At 45.3% G+C, this 23107-nt stretch overlaps 1 protein-coding gene across 2 annotated transcripts in view; it reads right to left on the reverse strand.

Annotated features, from left to right (window-relative positions):
• Window positions 1–5680: 5680 nt before the first annotated feature.
• Window positions 5681–23107, reverse strand: part of RGL1 (ral guanine nucleotide dissociation stimulator like 1) — a 129274-nt gene continuing 111847 nt past the window's right edge. For both annotated transcript variants that reach the window (XM_070384813.1, XM_005893091.3), the window contains 4 exons: window positions 19447–19633; window positions 15417–15671; window positions 10288–10402; window positions 5681–7406 (listed from right to left, as the gene is read on the reverse strand). In XM_070384813.1, the coding sequence (XP_070240914.1) occupies window positions 7219–7406; window positions 10288–10402; window positions 15417–15671; window positions 19447–19633 (745 nt within the window). In that variant the 3' untranslated portion in view covers window positions 5681–7218. The remainder of the gene's footprint in view (window positions 7407–10287; window positions 10403–15416; window positions 15672–19446; window positions 19634–23107) is intronic.

The raw sequence follows: 23107 nt of genomic DNA on the forward strand, positions 1-23107 counted from the left end.
CAGCAGTACACTCCCCTCTTGTCCCTCAAAAGCCAGGGGCCTGCGGGTCTCAGGATAGGTTCTAACTTGTGTTTTTTAGACTCAGTTTCACATGCTGTAGGACTGGATCTTTCTCGCTTCTGGTGTCTGCCCCCTTGTGGGTAAGGCTGGGCTAGAGGCTCGTGCAGGCTTCCTGGCAGGAGGAGGAAACGGTACCTTATCATGTGCCTGGAATGAGGAAACGGCTTGAATTGCAGCGAGAATAGTCTAGGTGTGCTTTCGGGAATATTTGACAGTGTTACTAAATACTGAATGAGATTCCAAGGCAAGGGGTGGAATGGCTCCATTAAAATTTGTTGTTGGGCCGGAAACTGGCTTCCTTTCTGGTCTGTGAATTTGCCTAGAATGGCCTTATACCCATAGGTGTATTGGCACAGAGATGATCTTAGTTTAAGATCATTCTGCCACACTAGGCAGGCAGCTCACAGCTCAAAGCCACCTTCTTGCATGTCCTCAAAAAGGATGGAAAGAATGAAGAATCATCTCTGAGAACTGGTTTTCTATTTTTAATTCACTGTGTTTATTTTTCTGCCCCTCCCTGGCATTTCTTCAGCTTGGTTTCTCTGTAATGGGCACTTTGACCAAATCTCCATGGTCTGAACATCAGCTTCGTGGCCCTGCTGGTCCAGACGAGACTCCTCCGGTGCTTCCTCTTCTAGGGGAATGAGTCTGGGCTCTTGCTCATGGGGGAATGTGATTTTCAGTGCCCTGGACAGCCCTCTCTTCTCGTTCTTCGGAGACCTTAGAAAATAGCTCGTAACAAAGTGTCCTCTCCCAAAGGGAACCGACAGTTTGGGGAAGCCCTTAACATAGGAGTTGAGATGTGTGTGTTGATGGTATTGTCTGAAGGGTTTTAACTACTTTGTAAAATGCCAGCATGAATCGTGAAGACTTGAAGGGGATATTACTGTTCAGAACGGACATTAGGAGGAACCATGCCCACAGCATGAGCAGGGAGGGGACAGAAGAGGAATGCAGGCTTAGGGTATTAGGAGAGAAAAGAGGCAGGGCACAGCACAGGGGTTCGAATCCAGGAGAAAGGGGCAAGGCCGAGGGGATAAGAAAACAGACTCACGCCCATTGTTGGTGGAGAAGTAAGGCCAGCACACAGGCCAGGAAGGTGGGGGTTCGTGGTGAGGGCAGGGAACCAGAGGGGCAAAATAGTAGAAAAGAGGCTTGGAATGGAAGTGGCGACCCTGGCCCTTAAAATGACTCTCTAATCCTTGCCATCCAGCCACAATGCTGCAGAGGTGAGGTGGCGGTGAGCTGGACAGCCTGCAAAGGAACAGGTGGGATGCCTGGGACCCCTGATGCTTATGGAACAGCAACAACTCACTGTCCTGCATGTGAGTCATCCCTGGACAGAGGGAGGGTCACAGCAGACAGCCCCATCCTGCAGGGAAAGATCCAGGTTCAGGTGGAGACAGGAGGGAGGAGAAAGGAATGGGAGGGGGCGGGACTCAGCTTCCGGTGAGAGAATGGTCCCTCCCTGACCTCAGAGGAAAGCCAAGAATGTGGGGCTGGGGGCGCCCTGATGGAAGTCACTGTAGGCTCGGGGAGGGGAACGCTCCAGCTCAGGGCTGCTTCCCCGGGGCCAGCGGCTCCCTTTCCAGCCTGTCCAGCAAGGGTCCCTGTGCCGCTGCAGCCCCACCAGGAGGCGCTGTGGGCAAGGCTGGGCCCACACGCCCCTCTCCCCCAGCCTTTTTGGAGCAGGGCTGTGGAACAGGCTGCAGGAGCCCCCTGGCTGCCCTCCAACTCCATGAGTCAGTCTTTCCCCCAAAGCAGCGGCAGGCTCAATTTTCCCAGGGTGCCATTCAGGCATCTGCGGGCCCACCTCTGAGTGTCACGTGTGCCCCACGTGGCTGCTCATTGGGCAAGGCGGCTTCCCAGGAATACCAGCAGTGAACTCTCGCAGTCAGCGCCAGAGAGAAGTGCTTTATGAGCACTGTGTAATTTAATAGTATGAACCTCAAGAGGTAGAAACTATCTTCCATCCCCACTTTGTAGATGAGGCAATAGCTAACAGACTTGCTGAGGATAAAATACTAAGTGGCCTGGGAGTCAGCCAGGCAGTGAGATCCCACCCACACCAAACTGCATGCGTGCAAAGCTTCTGGGGAGAGAGTCTGCCTCATTTCTTGTTTTCTCATTAATGTCTAATGTTTCGATCTCTTGCTTTCTTGCCCTCTCTCCCCCCAACTCTTTATCTCACACACATAGAAGCTTGCAACTCCAATGTTTACTTCCCACCTAGTAAATCTCATATACTGAATTTTTTTCAGCTGATCAGGCCAATTCTCTGAGGCTTGGATATCAGATGTTGTATAAATGAGGATCAGAAATCAACATCTGGAGGCAAGGCAGCAGTCAGTCTCATTTAGAATGCTTCTCCCCTTTTGAACTGATGCCTTGGTATTATTTTCAATAACTGGAGCAATCTAGAAACAGTTTCAATCATCCTTTTTTCTTTCTTCAACTTGATACCATTGTGAGAGATTGTGACTACAGTGCAAAATTTTTCTCTCAACAACATTTTGTTGTTGGGAGGAAACAATGGTAGGATTAAACATGATTTCTTCTGAGAAGCCTGTGATAGAGTACTCGGTCCTGATCACTGGTGTCCACTCCTTTAACGCCTCATTCAGTTGGTGCTTTTCACCCACTCTGTGGGTGCATCGTGGATCCCAGGCGGGAGCTAACTTGCAATGTAATCTTATAGCCCTGTTTCCCCTTCTGTGAGATGGAATGATGCTCAGGATAAAAGCTGACCAGCTGCAGGTCTCTCCTTGGAGACTTGAAAGAACCAACCAGATGCCCATCTAACCAAGGCAGCTTGTGGAACTTCACATGGTTGGAAGGCTGGGTATGGAGCCAGCAGACCCCAGGCATTCCCTCCAGCTCCAGGAGGCTCTGGGGAATATGTCAGGATAGCCCTGCCCCATCTGATACCCACAGAGTGGAGTCTGGTCATTCAGAGCCCTGCCCCTAGCCTCTGGAACGTGACTTAACTGCTCTGAGCCTCGGCCCCGGGGATCTGTAATATGAGGGCGTTGACTGTATGATTTGTACGATGCCTTCCAAGTCTTAAGAAAATGTTAAATACCTCAGACTGTTAAATAAGTGAATTACTTCCACACAGTTTTCTAGGCAGAGACACTGAGAAACCACACCAAATGGTGGTTTTCTAATTCAGAGTCTAATTAAATTTGCCTGGCTTCTATTTGATTTCACAGTTTATATGTCAACATTTTAAATTTCCTAGATTAAAATAAAAAAGATTTGACATACAACTACATCTGTAAAGGAGCTCCTAGTTTAGTCAGAGTAGGGACCACATTAGAAGCATGAAAATTGGTGGTGACCACATGTTAAAAATAAATTCTGTAAGGCTAATTCTAAACAAAATTAAATTACTCTTGTATTAATATTTTTTCTTCCTCTGAGCACCTCTTTCTTTAACCCTTCTTGGCTCTGTGCAGCCCCCATCTCAAGTCCTCGCTGCCATCTCCTCCAAACACTTTTTGGTGACTGTGGATAATGAACAAAGCCATGTACCCTAGTGAAAAGACAGCACTCCTTTGGGCAGAGATGGAAATGCTCATCTACTCCAAGTGTCCTCCTCCATCTTCCTACCTCCCCTGCACTTAGACTGGGGCCATTGACTGGCCAATGGACTGTGAATGGAAGTGACACGGTCCCTTTGAAGTAAGGCAGTCTGGAACGGCTGTGAGTTCTCTCCACCATCGCTGTGATTTTGAAGGAAAAAAATTTGACCATGGAACTAAGTTGCAAGATGGAAGCTGCCTGGATCCTGGAGCCACTAAGCAGAGTTGCCCGATTTGCAATACCTATGACATGTTGAAAACTAAACTACCCTAAGTTACTGAGATTTCATACTTTGTTACTTTAGCCTCGCCTAGCCATCCCTTCCAGAAGTTATTTCATTTTAACAGAGATCCTAGGGGAAATAGCCATGCACAACACAATGGAAATAACTTCTCAGAGTGGAACTGTGGGTACAGGTGGTAATTGGGGCCATTGCAACAGCTCTATAGAAAAAGAGGGTTGGCATTGGGGAAACTTCTCCAGACCACTGAAATCAGGACATGAAGCAAGACTGCATACTTCCTAATGATCCTGTGCCACACAGCAAATTTGAAAAGACTCCAAAGAAGGAAATTTTAAGACATTATTCCTTCAGGCAAAATGTCACCAAGCTGCTTCTGGAGGGAGACAAAACAAGGGAACCATTTTCTCAGATAATCTTGACAATAGAGTCACCTAGTGCCAGAAACAGCCCCCTTTTTCCTGCCCATATTATCAATTATTATAACTCCTACTTGACTTTCTCCTATATCCCACAGGGCCCCAGAAAACTCGATAATCTGGATCTATTTAGGAATCCCTTTCTTGGGGAATGATATGATGGAATGCCGATGAGCATTTATTGAATGAAGCTTGCCTAGGTCTGACTGAATTTTGGGAAGACCTTCCTTCTTCCCTCCACAGAGGCCCTCCCGGCTTCTGGAGCACCAAGGATGGTTTCAAGAACTGTGCCGATGGTAGCAACTGGAGACTCAGGAAAGGCTGCTGGAAAGAAGGCAAAGTCCTACCTTGGACCCTAAGTTTGATTTTATACAGGGTCCCCAGCCAAACTACCCCTAAGGATGCCCTCCAGCAAGCCGTCACATCTGACAGCGATTTCCTAAGATGTCATTCTTGCCTCTGAACGCAAATGATGCTTGACAATGGCGAGGACCCCTCCTAACTGGGCCACTGGCTTTCCCTCTGCTCCCTCGAGCTGGACCAGAGTGGGCTCCCAAAATGCTTACTGACACATCTGAAACCCAGATCCACCAGGTTAACACTCCAGATACAATCCCTTTGAGTCCAGCAGCACATGCCAACCAAGTCCCAAATCAGTTTATTAACCAAAAGGTAAACAGATGATGGAGAGGCAGAAAGACAAGCATGTCAGCAGCTAAAAGCATTACCCGGCAGTCCACCAGGAAACAGATTTAAGACATTTAAAGTGGCATTAAATAAATGAAGCTATGTTTTATCTACTTGTAACTTCCATTGTCTTTTATAAAAGGAATATATATATATATTACATTGCAGTATATAAATCTAGACTCTACATATACAGTATAAATACACAAGGCGAGCACATGGGCATAACTTGTAAGTCTTGGTAGCTGCACTCTAAACCAGGCTGACCATCCTACATTTTTTTTTTTTTTTTTTTGACCTTCAAGCCAAGAAATTCAGGCTGAGGATACATTTCCCTCAGTCTCCATGATGTCTAGCACCCTGGCCATCCCTCCTCCAAGCACAGAAGCACAAATCAGACATGCCTTGCAAATAAAAAAAAAAAAAAAAAGCTTTTCAACTAGTTGAAACCAGTCAGTCTTTACAATGTACAGTCTGACCTAGGAAGACCTACAGGAAATCTGAGGCCTCCCTGGCTCATTCTCATTCTTTGGTCCAAGGGCACAAATCTCTAGATTTTCCCTGGTGTTTCTTGAAGAGTTCATATGACTATTTACAGAACATGAGTCACACATAACCTTTGGGAGCTGTCTTTCTTTACAGGACAGGGGGGTGGGGAGTGGGGGGGGGTTGGGGAGTGTTGGGGGGGTGGTGAAGAAAAGAAAGAAAAAGCTCTACATTACAATCTGCACTTCTTATTTGGGTCTGTTCTTTATTTTTGGAATAAAAACTGGTATTTTGAGAATTTTTTTTTCTTAAAAAGGACAACATTCTGAAAGTGCTTCTTATACATGTCAACATCCCACATATTATGGCTTTATAGCTCAAACCCCAGCACAGCTCAGATTTGGAAGGGAGAGGACGATGGAGATACTGGAGACAAAAGTGTCACGAACACTGACACTGGGATACAGTGTGGGAACCTGAAAGGGCAAGTTACTGACTCCATCTGGAAGAATGTGTGTACCTCGCTAGAAATGGTCTGGATAGTACGCAAAGCCCCATCTCTGTCCCCATGACTAGGCACAGGAAGGTTGTAGAAGTTAGTAAAAACAGGACACTACTCTCAGCTGGGAACATCTGCAGGGGGCTATTCACAGAACGACGGCTGTTGAGAAATCTTTCACAGGTCTCAAAATGATCAGACATAGTCAACCGCAGTAGGAATTTCTACACCTGAGGAACAAATTGCACATTAATACATAGAGGTACTACGATCCAGATGGCAGAACACTGCAGACGCACAGTTTCACATGCAGAAGGCAATCAGAAAGAAACAGTGAAGCAGTGGCATTCTGAGACAGATCAGAGTCCAAGTGAGTCAGCATCATTCTGAGCTTTCTTTTCTGGCTGATACGTTACCAAAGAACATGGCTACGTGTGCAAGAAATGCTTGTGATATGTTCTTTAGGGGGTGGGAGACACACGATGCAGTTACCAGAAATCAAAATGGGCTTGCACTGCCTCCAGAGGCGTCATGACGGCTGGGTCAGTGGCTCAGAGGGACCTCCGAAGCTGCTCCTCGCCCTCCCTGGGGTAGCCGATGCATTGGCCAATGCAAGCAGAGGTCAAAGCCACTGGCTCATCCAAACCCTGTCTGACGTGGCCTTTCATTCAGCCTGTGGCAGTTCCCACCTCTGCAGTGGTTCTTTTCTGGTGGCACTTGATTGAGAAAGTAATCCTCTCCCTTTATAAAAACAGTTTGGACTTCTTATAATACTGGCACAAAGGACACTCTGTAATCCTCGGGTTGATTCCATTTACTTGGGAGGTGTGAGACGAGGTGCTCAGTTCCTTGTTTCCCTGTAAAAAGTGACCTCGACTTCCCAGGCCATTGTGCAAATTTGTTTTCCCGTAGTCCAGAATATCCCATAAGTCCCTCATATTTATATATATACACACACACATACCACATATGTGTACATACATATAGATTTATAAATGCAGATAATTTTGCATTTCAATCTCAGGTCAAAGAGAATCAGTGAATCCGTCATCCTTTCTGTGTCAAGCTCATCTCCGATTTCCCCACGATGCCCATCGTAGTGCCCTGCACACCAGAGTTGCTCAACAAACCTCAGTCCACTTCACCAACGACCCTCTAACACTGAGTGGTAGCTGTGATCACGATGGCCTATTCTCAGCCCCACCCTGCCCTTGGCAAGTGAGGAGCCTGGGTCTCTGCCTTCAGAGGGTGATTTTGCTGTGTCTGTTGCTCCAGCAGCCCCGTTTAGCTGTCCTGGGCAACGTCAGGCTGGTCCGGCTACGCAGTTTTACTTGCTCTTCCACAGAGTTCTTTTTGCGTAAGATGAAGTCAAAGTTCACTTGGCTGTTCATGGCATAGAAGACATTTGCCGAGTCTGGGATCACAAGTTCTAAAAAAAAAAAAATGAGAGAGATGAGGGAAGAGAAGGTGGTCAGCTTGTGCAGGTCAGCCCAGTGCTGACCATGGCAGATGGAAATTTTGCCCAGATTCATGGCTGGAATTATAGCCATTTGTTCCTGGAATGTGAGCAGAGCTGGATAATGACCATCACTCAGTCACACCAAATTGGTTCCAACCATTTCCCAATCTCAATTTAAAACATTTAAGTGTGAATTCAATCTTGGAAATTCAAGCTGTGAACAAAATGCTCAAATGTGGGATGTTTTAGCTGGAGGGACGTAGAATAGGAAACGGAAGCCTGGAGGAGTTAAGAGACATTCCTGTGTGCACAGCTAGTCAATGGCAGGACTAGCAGCAGAGCCCGGGGTTTCCAGCCTTCCGTGGTTCATTTTCTACCCAATATGAAATTTTTCTCAGAGACTAAGTGAATCCGATGACATGGAGAAAAAGGCAGAAAATCTACAGCACTTTCCAGAAATCTTTACTTGGATCTTCAGAACATTTTTAAATTAATCCCAAACCAAGTCGGTATTTTATACCATTTGACAGCTTGCTTCATTAAGGGCTTGCATTTTAATGTTAAAGGGAAACCAGACAAGATAGGCTATATCTGTTAAAACTTAAACAACTGTCTATTTCAATGAGTCCCAACTAGATAACTGTAATTTCTGAACAAGGACTGTTTCAAGTATAATATGAAGTTATCGAGCAAAGTGATTTAAATTCATCTTTACTTTAAAAAGAAGGTATACACTCTTTAGCACTCAGGGGTAAGGGATATCTTTAAAAATCAAGAGGGAATTAAAGAGGTAAAGTGTGCAAAACCAGCTTTGTAGCAGTGGAGTAAGGGAGGCAGCCAGGCGAGGTCTGTGATTGCAGAACTGGAGTAAGTCAAACTAACGTTAACGTGAAACACGGAGATTCCACCGCCAAGACTGATGCGATCAGGTTCCAAGGGACTCTGCTACATTTTGCACAAATGTTCCATAAAGGATAATTCCCTGAAAGTGTCCCCAGTCTCTTGCCCACATATTCCTGAGGTCAGTAACAACTTACCTCACAGCTATATATATATATATCTGTACTGTATCTCTTTCGGGTACATTATTTCCTGTCACCATCTCCCCATGATGCATGAGGGGCCAGTAGGGTACTGTCTCCATTTAACTAATTACAGACCAAGGCCCAGAGAGGTCAGGCCGCCCACCCGCCACCACCCAGTGCTGAATGCAGCCAGGCCCCAGCTGTGCTTCGGGACTCCTGGATCTTCAGACCCACCAGGTCTCACCTTGCATTGGCTTGGGGGCGATGTGGGTGTTAAAACCCAAGAGACCACTTTGTAGGCTTAGGTTTTTAACAGTAACTACACTAAAAGATATAACTGAGAAAGGTTTGCCCTACAACCTTGGGCTCAGCTGGATAAATGAGAAAACTTCCAAGAGACAGTGGGAAAACAGTTTTTTCTGAGGCTGTGGCTTTTCATTGCTTGGAAAAGGTTATTATTCGAATTTGGCCCACTCTTGTCTGGGCCCGAGATGACAGCCCTGGGTGATTTTTTGGGTAAATGGGGTACGAGTAGCTGCTCCCTTTGCGAATCCCCACCTTGTGAAGTTTCTTTCTTTTCCTTTACAGGGGGAATGCTTGTTGGGGAACAGTCCCACAACGAGACACCTGCGTTGGTCAGTGTGTTGGGTCAGTCAGCAAACAGGGTTGGCCTCAGTCAACATACTGGCTGTTCCTTCTGCACTTGGAAAGCAGACTTATTCTGGTCGAGTCACTTTCTCGGATGTGCCGTGGCATAGACAAGTCACCTACCAGCTTGCCTCCTCCTCTCAACAAAGAAAGAAAGAAAGAAAGTGAAGTCGCTCAGTCGTGTCCGACTCTTTGCGACCCCATGGACTGTAGCCTACCAGGCTCCTCTGTCCATGGGATTTTCCAGGCAAGAGTACTGGAGTGGGTTGCCGTTTCCTTCTCCAGGGGATCTTCCTGACCCAGGGATCGAACCCAGGGCTCTCACACTGTAGGCAGACACTTTACCGTCTGAGCCACCAGGGAAGCCCTCTCAACAAAGACAACCCCAATGCAAATTAACAAACTGATACATTCAGGGGGATTATCTGCCCAGAGTTTCCATGAAGGAGATTTCTTTAATTAACGGATTCTTCGGCAAACTGCTGCATTTCATATTCACCGGTTCTTTGCTTCAATAAGCGTTAGGTCAAGAACCTTCTACACTCCTGGCATCAGAAGCTTTTGCTACTTGAAGATCAAGTGAGTAAAGAGCAACTGAAGGCTGAATTCTCATAAATGGTTAACTGAAACAATGAGAAGTCATTGCAGGAACTGCTACATTTCAGGTTCACATACAACCTGGACACGCATGATTGGATAATGGAGGTAGATGGCCACTGGCAAAGACCAGACAGGCTCCACCTACCCCCACCCCACACAGGGAGGGAAGTCCTCCTACAAGAATGCTTGACAAGAAATTTACAGAGAATGGGCGGGAGGCATGCTTAGCAAAACTGCAGAAAAAACAAGGTTTGTTTGGGGGCTGGCCTGAGAGAATTAACAAGTGAGGTGACGGCATGGTTCCCCACACAACTCCACTCTTGGGCAATTCAAAACCCCCACTTGGAAAAGAGAGGATATAGGTATACATATAGCTGATCACTTTGCTGTAGAGCAGAAACTAGCACAACATTGTAAAGCAACTCTACTCCAATGACAATTAACAAAAAATTAATTATATAAGAAAGTAAATAAAAATACCCACCCCCCCCAACTTGGTTCCATTTAAAACAGGCACTGTACCCACGTAGAGTCGTCTCACACGGAGGCGACCTGGTTTGAAGAGGACATGTGCCTACCTTTGTCCTCCGAGATGACCTGCACTAGCTCGTACTCCTCAGCCGGGTCCGAGTCCAGATTGTGCTTCAACATCGCCCTCTGGATCACGGCAGGAGTTTTATCCTGGCTCGTCAACTGGAAAGCCAAATGAAAGGGTGTGTAAAGCATTTAACTCTGTGTTTCCTGGAAGAGTTTTCCTGACCTGCCTCTTCTTGCTGTCTTGTGCCTTCCCAGGAGAAACGGCCCAGCGAAATGAGCAAGGCCCACGAGCCAGCCCTCCTGGATTCCAGTCCCGGCTCTACCCTCAGAAGACAGGTCATCAACTCTTTCCATCAGCTCCTCTCGCAGAGCCGCAGTGTCTTCCCCCACTCAAACAGGAGAGACAGCCCGGGGTGCCTTGCCACTTCCAGCGGAGGTTCCAATGGAAGAAAGTGTATGAGGGGATTGTGGGGAACGCACAGCGTTTTCAGTCCTGTGCCAAGCTTACCCTCACCTGTGGAGCACCGGGGACAACCTGTGGGTTAGAAATGGCCACGGTTCCACACACTGAGCGTTGCAAAAAGCACAAGTGACCCCACAACCCGGGGAGCCCACCTCTAGATATTTACTGGCAGAATGAGTGTGTCCTCAAAAGGCCTTCTGTACAAACTGTCACAGCAGATTTGGTCATGACAGCCCCAAACTGAAAACATCTTGCATCTCCATCGACAGGAGAACAGAGGAGGATAAAGATAGTGCTGTGTGTTCATGACAGAGCATGACGTAAGCGCTAAAGGGAACTGAAACACGCAACGTGATGAATCCCACAAAGCACACGCTACAACGTGATGAATCCCACACCCGTCACGGACAGCCAGAGGAAGGAGACACGGAAGACAACATGCCACGGGAGGCTGTTCGCACCAAACAGGCCAAGCTAACCTGTGGGGTCAGAAGGCTAACTTTAGCTAAACTCATATTCAGCTAAGCTTAAAGCAGGATTGGAGGGGCATAAGGGAATTCGGGAATGAAGAAGGGATGAGTGGATGAAAAATGTTAGAAATAGCTTGCAGTGGTGGTTACATATACATATATATAACCATATATATACATTGTATAGTGGTTACACAGATAAATACATATATATGACAGCTACATATATATAGGTATATGGTGGTTACATACATATATATATAAACATATATATACACACACATATGGTAGTTAAATAAATATATATATATTATACTTATAAAAATCCAAAGACTAGAACACTTCAGATCTATGTAATTGTATGTAAACTTTGCTTCAATTAAAAATTAGCTTCTGAGTGTTTATAAACAATAAATCTAACATTTTTCCGAAGTACAAGTAAAAGCTCCTCTCAGCCCAAGTCTCCTCTTCATCTCTGCCCATCACTCAGCTGTTTACAGGGTGCTCAGAGAAACAGGAGAAGGGAGAGGTGACTTTTTGTATTATCCCTTGGCTGATTTCTTTACATTTGAAAGAAAGCAAGAGAAAACACAGATTTTTCTTACTTAGAAATAAAAGCTGCTCTCCCCAGGAGGCACGAGGAGAGAGAGCCAAAAAGAGAAGAAGTCTGATTTCCTCCAAGAAACTGTCATTGTGAGGCCGAGGATGTTGGGCCCATGGGCCCCTCTCTGGTCTGGAGAAGCAGCTGTATTTGTGATACAATAAATAACAATTACATTGGGCATTACAATGGGGTCCCTGTAAGTGACAAAGACCCTGCTAAAGTGTGTATCACCAAAACATCTGGCACATCCTTATTAAAGAATCTGCCTGCAATGCAGGAGCCCTTGGTTCAATCCCTGGGCCTGGAGGAAGCCCTGGAGAAGGGAATGGCGACCTGCTCCAGTATTCTTGCCTAGAGAATTCCATGGACAGAGGAGCCTGGTGGGCTACAGTCCATGGGGTCTCAAAGCATCAGACATGACTGAGCAACTAACACTTTTATTTTTCACTTTCATGGTTAATGTTAGGTTCAGCTGTCAACTTTGAACCTACTTAAAGAGAAAGCCAGGCTACCCTTTATTTTCTTTATCTTAAACCTCCTCAGGTGTGTCCATAGGGATGGGATGGACAAAGGCTTTCCTTGAGGGTTTGTTACTTTGTATCATAAAAGCTACAGGAGAACAGATCATCACAGATAGCACTGAGTTCAGCCCTATGCTGATATACTAAACCAGCAGTGTCCCGTAGATACATAGTATACGAGCCTCATTTGTAATTTTAAATATCTAGTGGCTACATTTGAATTTTTTTCAAAAGGGGAATTAATTTTAATATTTTATTTAACCCAACATACCCAAAATATTATATCAGCATATAATCAATACGAAATTGTTAATAAGATATTTTACATCCTCATTCCTTTTTTTTGTACCAAGTCTTCAAAATCTGGGTGCATTTCACACTCATAGCATATCTCAATTTGGCCTCTGCCCATTTCAAACCCTCACCTGCCAAACATGGCTGGTGGTTACAATACTGAATGGTGCCTGGATGTCTCCTTCGCACACCTTATATAGGAACTCAAAACATTCCCTGTGCCCTTCCCTGAGGTTAGTTTTCTAATGCCCCAAGCCAGGCCTGTTTTTGAAAGATCAGATCCCTTGCAGGATGCAGGATGCAGTATATCTGATTTCTCTGGCTCAACAGGGTGTTTGAGAGACTCATCCACGTTGACTGTGTCCAGGTGTTCAGTTCTCAGCTCCTTTCAGTGCCAAGACACTGTGGTTACACAGCTGGCACTTACTTCCCTGGACGGCATGTGAGAGAAGCCATGTGAATAAACTACCCTGAAAATACAACAGTAACACCGATGACCTTGGCTGCCTGGCGGCTCCCCTTCCGCCCCCACACTCCTTTATCAGCCCCTCTGTCACCACCACGCGGGTTCCGTCTCAGCCTTCCCTCCTCCCCTGCAAGACCACGTCCACCCCATGGGGCTGGACGACCCCTAGTGTTCGACCCAGCACCGGCCTTGCACCAACCTGTGTTTCTGACCATGTACCAGGAAGGCCGCGCCATCTGGATGTCCTGCAGTGGCCTCCAGTGTAAGTGCTCCCAGACCTCCTCCTCCAGCAGTTATATGGCACTTGACGGGACCACCACCATCCAGCCACCTTAATCCTTCCTCTTCCACTCCCCCACAAAAGGAACCAAAAAGTTGATAACTTAACGGATAGATCCTAAAATTCTAACTTACAAAAACTTTCAAAAATCTGTATCATCTCCAGCCACATGACCATTGTTCAAACCCTTATCACCTTCTACGTGGAATATGATAGCAGCTTCTAATTTGCTCCCTCATCTCTAATCTGCCCGCCTGTGTTCCAGCACAAGGTCTCCACAATGCCAGTTACTTCTCTAAAGAGCAAATCTGACTGCTACATAAAAGCCTTCGATAAGACTCGACTGCCTGCAGGATTAACGCAAATGCCTTCGTGGGGCCCGTAGGCCCTGGGAAAATCTGATCGCACCTCTATTAGAATATTCAATATGTTTTGAAAAATGCTTTACAATCTCCTTTTTGGTTATAAATTCCTCAAAGACAGAAATGTATCATTCGTCTCCCTACTCCCAAAGCCTGGTCCCGTGACAGGTACTCAACTAATGGTCATGAAACATTTTGTTGATTCAGTGAATGCTTTAGTAAGGCTTTTTTTTACATGTTCACAGACAGTGCCTCCAGATCATTTACATCATATTCAGAGCTGAGCTTGTAAGTAGTCAGTGTGTCCTCAAAGAAGGCAAGTGATGAAGCTGGGGAGAGACACAGGAGTCGGTGTGATTGATTCTACTACAGGGAGTCGGTGTGATTCTACTACAGGGAGTCGGTGTGATTCTACTACAGGGAGTCTGCTTTTCTTTCATTTGAATGATAGTATTGTATCAGTTTCAGGAGTAGAGAGTCTGCTTGTCAATACATGATGCCCTTTAAGATAAGGAGTCTGCTCTCGTAATAAACACACCAGACCTTACATACCCAAGGTTAATACCAGGAGAGGCATGGTTTGTGATCCAAAAAGACCGCCATTATTTAAAACACATTTTAGGGACTTTGCTCAGAAACACACACTTTTTACAAGAAGCTCAAAAAGGCCAGTCTCACTTTTTTGTAAGCATAGTTCCTCGTGGACACAAACAATACGTCCAGCTTGATCATCCACTTATACTGTATGTGACTCCAAGTGACTAGAGGAGAAAACTGCTACCACCAAGGACATTGCTGAGGATGCATGGCAATCCAGTTAGACATGTGGACACGTAAGTCCCTGGGAAGACTTCCAACGAGCTGTGCAGCAGTTGCGTCCTCCCTGGGATACATTTAGGTAGTCACCCCAATTGAGAGTTTTGAAGAAGGTGACAATGACTTGGATGAATAAGGCTTAGCAACTTTTAAGACATAAAAAATTGTATCTTATACACACTGCTGATATGCACATTTTTATATAAATATGTTATTAGTCTATATAAGCCAAGATGTGGAAGCAACCTGGCCACTGACCGAGGAATGGATAAGGAAGATGTGGTACATATATACAATGTAGACATTAAAAAGAATCAAACAATGCCATTTGTAGCAACATCGATGGGCCTAGAGAGTGTCATGCTGAGTGAAGCAAGTCAAACAAAGAGAAATATCATATGATATCCCTTATATGCAGAATCTAAAAAGAAATGATACAAATGATCTTATTTACAAAACAGACTCACAGACTTAGAGAAGGAACTTATGGTTACTAGTGGGGGAGGGTGGGGGAAAGGGATAGTTAGGGAGTTTGGGAGGAACATGTACACACCGCTATATGTCAAATGAATAACCAACAAGGACCTACTGTACAGCACATAGAACTCTGCTCAGTATTCTGTAACAACCTAAATGGGAAAGGAATTTGAAAAAGAATAGATACATGTGTATGTATAACTGAATCGTCGCTTTGCTGTCCACCTGAAACTGTTACAACATTGTTAACTGGCTATATGCTTCGATATAAAATACAAAGTTTAAAGAACGTGCTATTAGCCTATATCCGGGGAGACTCTGGCATTGATTCAGTGGCACATGTCCATTTGGCACGAATGCACGTGCGCACGCTGACACGGCAGGTGAGTACCCGGGGTGGTGGTCTGAGAGCCTTACCATGATGCTTTTGTACATGTTGCCATTGTTGTCCTCTATGCTGATGCGGATTATGCAGGTGTCTTCGTTCTGCTGGTTGTAAACGGGCGGCAGCACTGTCGAGGTAATGGATGTCACAGAGACAGAGCGCTTGTGGATTTTCGGGTTGTTGTTGCAGGACGGAGGGGAGGAGAGGGGGTTCATCAAGGATGACATCCCTGAGGAAGTTGTGTCCATGGAGTGGATGGAGGAACAGGAGGAGGAGGACTCGGAGAGCTGGAAGAGTAAACACACCCCAAAAGGAAACCAAACTGTTAGAACCTTGGCCAACAGTGCGCTAAGTTGCAAAGCAGAGGTCAATGTCGAGACTAATAAACTTCAGTTATTTGCTCTACGACAGCCCACAGCACACATGCGTCTCATCTCTGATGGAAGCACTCCCATGGCAGAGGCCTGTCAATGATTCAGAAACCAGGGCAGAATCACTCTGCATCTGGGGAGCGAAGGAGGTCCTCTCATTTCCTGAGAAGCTTTTAACTGCTCTGAAGGAGGTTAACCAGCAGATGGCAGCAGATACCAGAAACTACAGGCAACATAGACTCCCAAAGGAAGCTGGAAGATAACAGAGCAGGAGGAAAGCCCCATCGCCTGCCTGGAGCAAGAAGAATATTTGACCTGCCCACAGAGATCATTTCTACTGTGATTCTGCTTCATCATTGGCTTTCAAAGCAGGAGAGAAATGGCTTGTATTTTTAGACGTTTCTAAGATAAGGACCACAGATTATCCAGCTCTGCATGGAACATTAGCCCTGGAAAGGGCCCTGGAGATCGCCTGATCCCACTCTCTTTCTGCTGCTGAGGAACCTGAGGCCACAGGTGTTGACAGCACCATTAGGACATGGCTCAAGTTTCCTGGCTCCCACGGCCAGGTTCACGTAGCAAGGGCATAACCGAGGCCCCGTCCACAGTCCATGATAAGGTGGTGAAGGAACACAGTACGCCAGACTCAGGGATGCTCAGCACTGAGGTCTGTGATGAGATTTCGGGTATCTTATCTCAAGAATAAAATTCAGGGCATTATAAATATGAGAGAAATTGATTCAGAGAAACAGAGTGACTTGCCTGAGGGAACACAGCCTACCCTTAACCACATTTGTTTCTAGAACCAACTGTACACATTTTCATGTTGCATATCAAGAATAATTAAGGAATGATACACTAGAGTTAATGTGTTTTTCTGCTTCATGACAGAGTTCTTATATGTGCAACATCAATTACCAAAGAAAGAGGATGTCCCCAACTCATTAGGTGGTGTTCCCCCCCAATAAAAAAAAATCACTAATTGAATCATTTAAAATATCAATTCTTATTATAGAAAATTACAAATAATTTCTCAATGAGTTAAGCTAAAGTATACCACATTAATCCAATAAGATAATCTGGAGGTCATTTAAAAAATAGAAAACTTACTAATTTCTTTTACACCAACCTACCCTCCCATGGAAACAAAGTACAGAAATTTAGTTTTCTGATTATCTGGCCTCCAAGTAAAATGAAGTCTACTCTATTTTATTACCTATGAACTTTTTCCTATTGCATAACGTATATTAAATTCAACTGCATCATTAGTTTAATTAGAGCCAGTCAGCTGATGTGACAACTCTGGTATGCAGAAGTCTAACTGAAGCTCTATCATAATATGGCTTACTTTTTTTCCCTTAGCTTCCCAAGTGAATTACCTTAGTGGCTCAATTCAAGGACTAACTGGTGGTGAATAATTTAACAGCCTGACTTTGCTTGCAGGTGTACCACACAGTAGCGAAGAGGGTCCGTTTTCCAATAACTGGTTCAGTTCTTCTCCCTTCCCTTTCCTCCACGTGAATTTTTTTTCCTTTGTTAGATTTTTCATGATTTTAAAGATATTTATATTCAAGATACAGCCTTGAAGATGCCTGGGTTATATCACCATTAAACAGACCACCTCATGAGCCCAAATTCTTCCTGGGAATCTAAGTAATGTGGAGCAAATGTGAAGCGAATGTTTAGAAATCATAATCAGGGGAACCAAGAAAAAAGGAATGCAAATTACACTTTACAAAAGAGCAACCTCACAGCGTAGCCAAAGGGAAAGGCAGGGTGTGGAGGGCTGCCGGACCTCAGGGTAGGGAGGAGCCACGGAGGTCTCCGGGGCCAGCCGAGCCCTGAGCAGAACTGAGGCCTTTCCCGTTAACACCCTGGAGTTCTGCAGCCCAGCAATTACTTGGCATCCAATTCAATTACTCATTTTTAAACCTAGAGAAATCTGTGACTCTGAGAAAGGTTCAGCCAAAGAATTAAAATTCATGACTTGTGCAAGAAATTATAAAGAGCCAGCGTGTAAGGGAGGAGACAAAAAGAACACGGCAAGGGGGGTGCACAGGACACACGCCGGGCTTCTGCACAGTTTCAAAGGGATGACCAGGACCTGTGGGTACGTCCACGGCACCAACAGATGTCCTTCCTGCACAGGGAGAAACCCCACAGCAATGGGGGCAATAGCTGTCACTGCTGCACAACGTCCATCATCCAAGTCCATCGGAAACGGGGCCTACAAAGCCCGAGAACCTGCCACAAGGTGAGTGATGACGCTTCACCCCAGATTTCTGACAGATTCAGTGCTGAATGTCAAGTCATGAAGAATGATTCCATCCCTGGTTAGGGAGACATGCCTGAGAGAACAGCCAGTCCGTGGGTGTTTGCAGAGCTTTCCTTCAATATTTGGAGCATTAAAGATGTGTCTCCAGGTTTTAAAACAGGAAAGTGAGAAATCCCACTGGGGCAGCATCTGAGTCATCTCAGGCCTAATAAGCCCTTCCTGGATTGACTACTTCAGTGACAAGGTCATCTGAGGGCTTCCAGTTTGCTGCTGGTGCTTGTACCACAGTGTGAAGCAGCGCACACGCCCCCTTACGGAATGGCAAATCTAACCAAAATGAAGAGACTGCGACCAACACTCCACCTCACTGGCCTCAGCAAAAGTTAAGGGGCCAGTAGACACTTACACAGCAAGTCTAGCCAGGCAAGATCCTCTCCCAAAGGGTGCAAGTTCTAGTCACGTCAAAGCTGACATCTCTCATCCAATCTCCTTGATCAACAGACTGAAGCAGGTGTGTATAGGAGATGCACGTGGACTTTTTGTTTTCTTTTCACTGATTTCTACAGCCACAGACATGAAGACTCTCCCTGAGAACTCCTTTATCACCTCTCATCACTCTCCCTTTTGGGGGCCACGGCAGATTGTATCCTTGTTAACCATTCCTCACCCTCCCCTGCTTCCATGCCCTGTGACTCCACACTTCCTCCCACTGGAAGTGGAGTATAGTTCCCCACCTCATTTATTTATGTGGGATTGGGCCACACAACTTTGCTTTGGAAAATAAATTGGTAGGTAGAGCCCGTGCAGAGGCTTGTTAGGCACATGCAATGCCCTGTTGCTCATCCAATTTAGCACGCTAAGAGCAGGCCCTGGGTGACTCCAAAAACCAAAAGAGGCAGGTAGAGAAGACCTGGACCAAATCATGACCAAGCCCAAGCCAAACCAACCAACCTGCAAATGCAGGACAGAGAACAAATGGCTGTTGCTTGAGGGCACCGAGTCTGGAGTGGTTTTCTCCGCAGCATTACTATGGGACACGCGTGGCTGAGACCAGGTATGACACCAAGAAACTGACACATCTCTGGCTCTTGACTTTTCGCTCCTTCGAAGACAATTCTCCATCTCCCAAATAAAGGGTAGCTCACGTTACAAGTCACAGTCCTTCAGCTGCCTCTGGATGTGAGTGTGGAATGATGTTTCAAAGGCTCGATGAAGGAACCAACAGCCTTATCACTTCTGGACACTTTCTATAATAAGGGACGAGTCCCTGGACTGAACTCTGCTTATAACACCTGGTTCAAAATATGACTTGCAAAATCCTCTAGCGAGATCAACCAGAAAACAGACATTCCTCATGTGGCAAACGCTAGGTCAGATGCCCGCATCGGGAATTATGGAAAAGGGTTAAGGATGTACCTTTTTTTGAGGCTCGTCGGGTGTGTCCATGGGAGTGATGGAGCCTTCCTCCACCTCTGAGTGGTTGGACTCGCAGGATGACACGCTGACGGAGTCCATGCTCTCACCAGAGCTCCCGCTGGTAGCGGACTTGGGCTGCTCTTTGGTGGGGGCGCTACTGGTGACAATGTCCGACCCCAGAAACAGTCTGCAGAAAGCATAATGCCAGGCGTTCAGGCTCGTAAAAATCTGGAACCCACGATTAAGCAAGTACTTTGTGTTAATAAGTCCTTGATGTCTTCTCAGTTTTGTGTGCCCTGTCATTATTAGGAAAAGATTTTTTACCCAGTTTCTAATAGATTGCAGTAAACATCTTGTCCCAATAGGTTATTTCTAACCTCAAAGGAGACACATTGCCTAGCTGGAGGAAGGACCTTATTAATCTGAGGTCTTCCTGGGTCAGTGGTTCTCCATTTTTTGAGAGTTCCTGGACCACTTTGGCAGGATCAAAGTACTGTGGCCATACTCCTGTCACTTCCCACCATAAAATGAACTCCAAGAGGCTAAAAAAGAAGGCTGGCCCTGTGCTGGACAAGAAACCAAGCAGGAAGATTTCTTCTCCAACAATCCCGTGAACTACAATAACCTAAACCCCTTCATCATTAAACAACTAGATGAGAAGCATTACAAATTCTTCTCAAAGTTGGGCTTACAAGACAGTAAGGAAAATCCCTGCAGGCTAGAAACAAAAAGGGAACTGAAAACCAAAATATGCAAGCTAACTCTGCAGCTGCTCTGGATGGGGAGTGGGAGGTGCCAACCTTGGCAAACTCAGCACATGGGTTCTGACACATACACAGGGTCCAAAGATGAGGGCTTCTGTTTATGTAAGGTAGAGAGTTAGTACTGACATCCTTTATACAGAGCCAGGATCCTCAATGGGCTATCTATACCCTTAGTAAAAAGATGGGCTAAAAAAAAAAATCTTCCTATCCAGGAAAATTTATCTGTTGGCCTGAGCTTAGGTAGGAGAAAAATCTCTCCCCTAAATCATGTGATTTTAGCCAGCACCTCATTCAGATTTGCTACTTAGCTAATCTAAGAACTAGGAACTCTCCAGCCAGTGATCCTTCTGAAGAAACTAGCATAAAAAAAAAAAAAAAACCTTTCTGAAGGAATAAATCTTCAACTTAGGTTTCAGAGAATTCCCTGATAAAGATGAACTCACAATATACACACAAGAAAATAACCTATCCAAAGAGAGAAGCATAACAAACAGGAAGTCTAGATGATCTTTTTTTTTTGGTCTCAAGGCATGTGGGATCCTAGCTCCTTGACCAGGGATCAAACCCACAGCCCATGCATTGGAAGGTGAAGTCTTAACCACTGGATCACCAGGGAAGTCCCAAAACAGCAAGTCTAGACTCCTGAGAACTTTAGATGATAAAAACTGTCAGAAACAAACTAATCATTCATTCATTCAATCATTTGAGTGTCTACCACGAGTCAAGCTATAAAACAAATACGTTGAAAAACATTAAAAACATATGAGAAGAAGCTGAAACAGTGGTTAAGAGCAAGGCACTGTGACAAAAAGGTAGTGATTTAAATCTAAAAACTCAGTGGAAGGATTAACCAAACACTGAAAAGAAAAACTGCCAACTAGATGACAGGTCTGAAGAAAATCCTCAGAGATCAGCATCAAAATACAAAGACATGAATAACAAAAGCGGTTAAAAGACACAGAGAATGGAAGGAATGCCTGCAATGTCTGTAAGGAGAGTCCCAGAAGAAGACAAATGATGGAATGGAAAAGACACCGTATCTGAAGGGTCTGAAGAGATTCCAGAACTAATGGACCACAGGAATCCTCAGATCCAGGAAGAACACCCTGAATAGGATCAGTAAGACGAAATCCTCACTTAGCCTGCACAGTGGTGTGTTAAAGACAAAAGAGATTCTTAAAAGCAACAGGGCACGGGGCATAATACACAAAAACAAAAATTAAACACACACCAGACATCTCAAGAGCAACAACAGAGGTCAGAAGATATGAAATAATAGCTTGAAATTCTAAACCGTATGACTCCAAGAGTGAGGGCAAAACAAAGACTTTTTCAGACAATGACTATTTACCATTAATCAACAACAGGAAGGAAGGCATAAGATGCAAGAAGGAATGGGATGTAAAGAAACGAGCAAATGGGTCCAAACCCAAATAAGCACTGACTATGTCAGGAAGGTCTCCTGGAGAAGGGAATGGCTACCCACTCCAGTATTCTTGCCTGGGAAATCCCATGGACAGAGGAGCCTGTTGGGCTACAGTCCATGCAGTCACAAAGAGTTGGACACTACTGAGCGACTAACATATTCTATGGAAATAACAAGAGTAAAAATAATGAGGATAGGCTTGATTTTTTTATTAAATAATTTAAGGAATTAGAAGCTTAAATTCCAAGACCTAAAAAGCGTATCTTTGCTCTGTCTTAACTCCATCCCACCATCTCTTGACCCATTTTTCATGTCGCTTCCTTTCTTGGACCTCCAAGAACTACTGGGGCTTTGTGGGGGGAAGCGCGAAACTCCTGGCCAACGCAGACTGTGTCAGTGAAAGGACCAGACACAGGTATACACCTTCAGAAGGGAAGAACAAATGTGTTAATCAAATGATAATCCTTGCTTCCTTGAACTTGTCTCTCTAGCCGTCATTAGATTCACTAGTCTAAGGTCTATCAGAGTTTAATGTCTATGGGCTCAACTTCAAGACAGACTAGGTTCTCTTAAGACTCTTCCATAAAATTTGCCACATTCAAAGCACAGGGTCTAATTATACTGACGGCTCTCTTCCTTCCCTTCCTTCCCCCTCACTCTTTCTTCCTTTTCTTCTTTCCTTCCCTCATCTTCTCCTCTCCTCCACTTCTTACTTCCTATTTCCTATGTCCTTCTCCTCTTCCCCCAGAAGGTATTTCTCCACTAGACAGACAGTTAAAGGATCCCCTGGCTCTAGAGCCAAATCTTGGATTTGAGCCCAGATCCGACAATAATTGGCATACTATTCACCCTGCCTGTGCCTTATTTTCCCAGTTTATAAAACTGGTTATCAGGACTTCCCTGGCAGTCCAGTGGTTAAGACGCCATGCTCCCAATGCAGTGGGTGCAGGTTCCATCCCTGGTTAGGGAACTAAAATTCTACATGCCTCGTGGCACCGCCAAAAAGAAGTTGGCATAATAGTAGAACCTAGTAGGTTATTTTCGGAGAAGGTAATAGCACCCCACTCCAGTACTCTTGCCTGCAAAATCCCATGGAGGGAGGAGCCTGGTAGGCTGCAGTCCATGAGGCCGCTAACAGTTGGGCACGACTGAGCAACTTCACTTTGACTTTTCACTTTCATGCATTGGAGAAGGAAATGGCAACCCACTCCAATGTTCTTGCCTGGGGAATCCCAGGGACAGGGGAGCCTGGTGGGCTGCCGTCTATGGAGTTGCACAGAGTCGGACACGACTGAAGCGACTTAGCAGCAGTAGGTTATTTTATGCATCAGATGAGAAATACATGCATTGTTCTCATAACAGTGTTGGCACATGACTCAATCTGTTCATTCAATAAATATGTATTGTTCACCTACTATGTATGGGACACCAATTTCTGGGGTTAACAATGAACCAAAAACAGACATAAATG

This window comes from Bos mutus, chromosome 16 (genome assembly GCF_027580195.1).
Source record: "Bos mutus isolate GX-2022 chromosome 16, NWIPB_WYAK_1.1, whole genome shotgun sequence".
NCBI lineage: Eukaryota > Metazoa > Chordata > Mammalia > Artiodactyla > Bovidae > Bos > Bos mutus.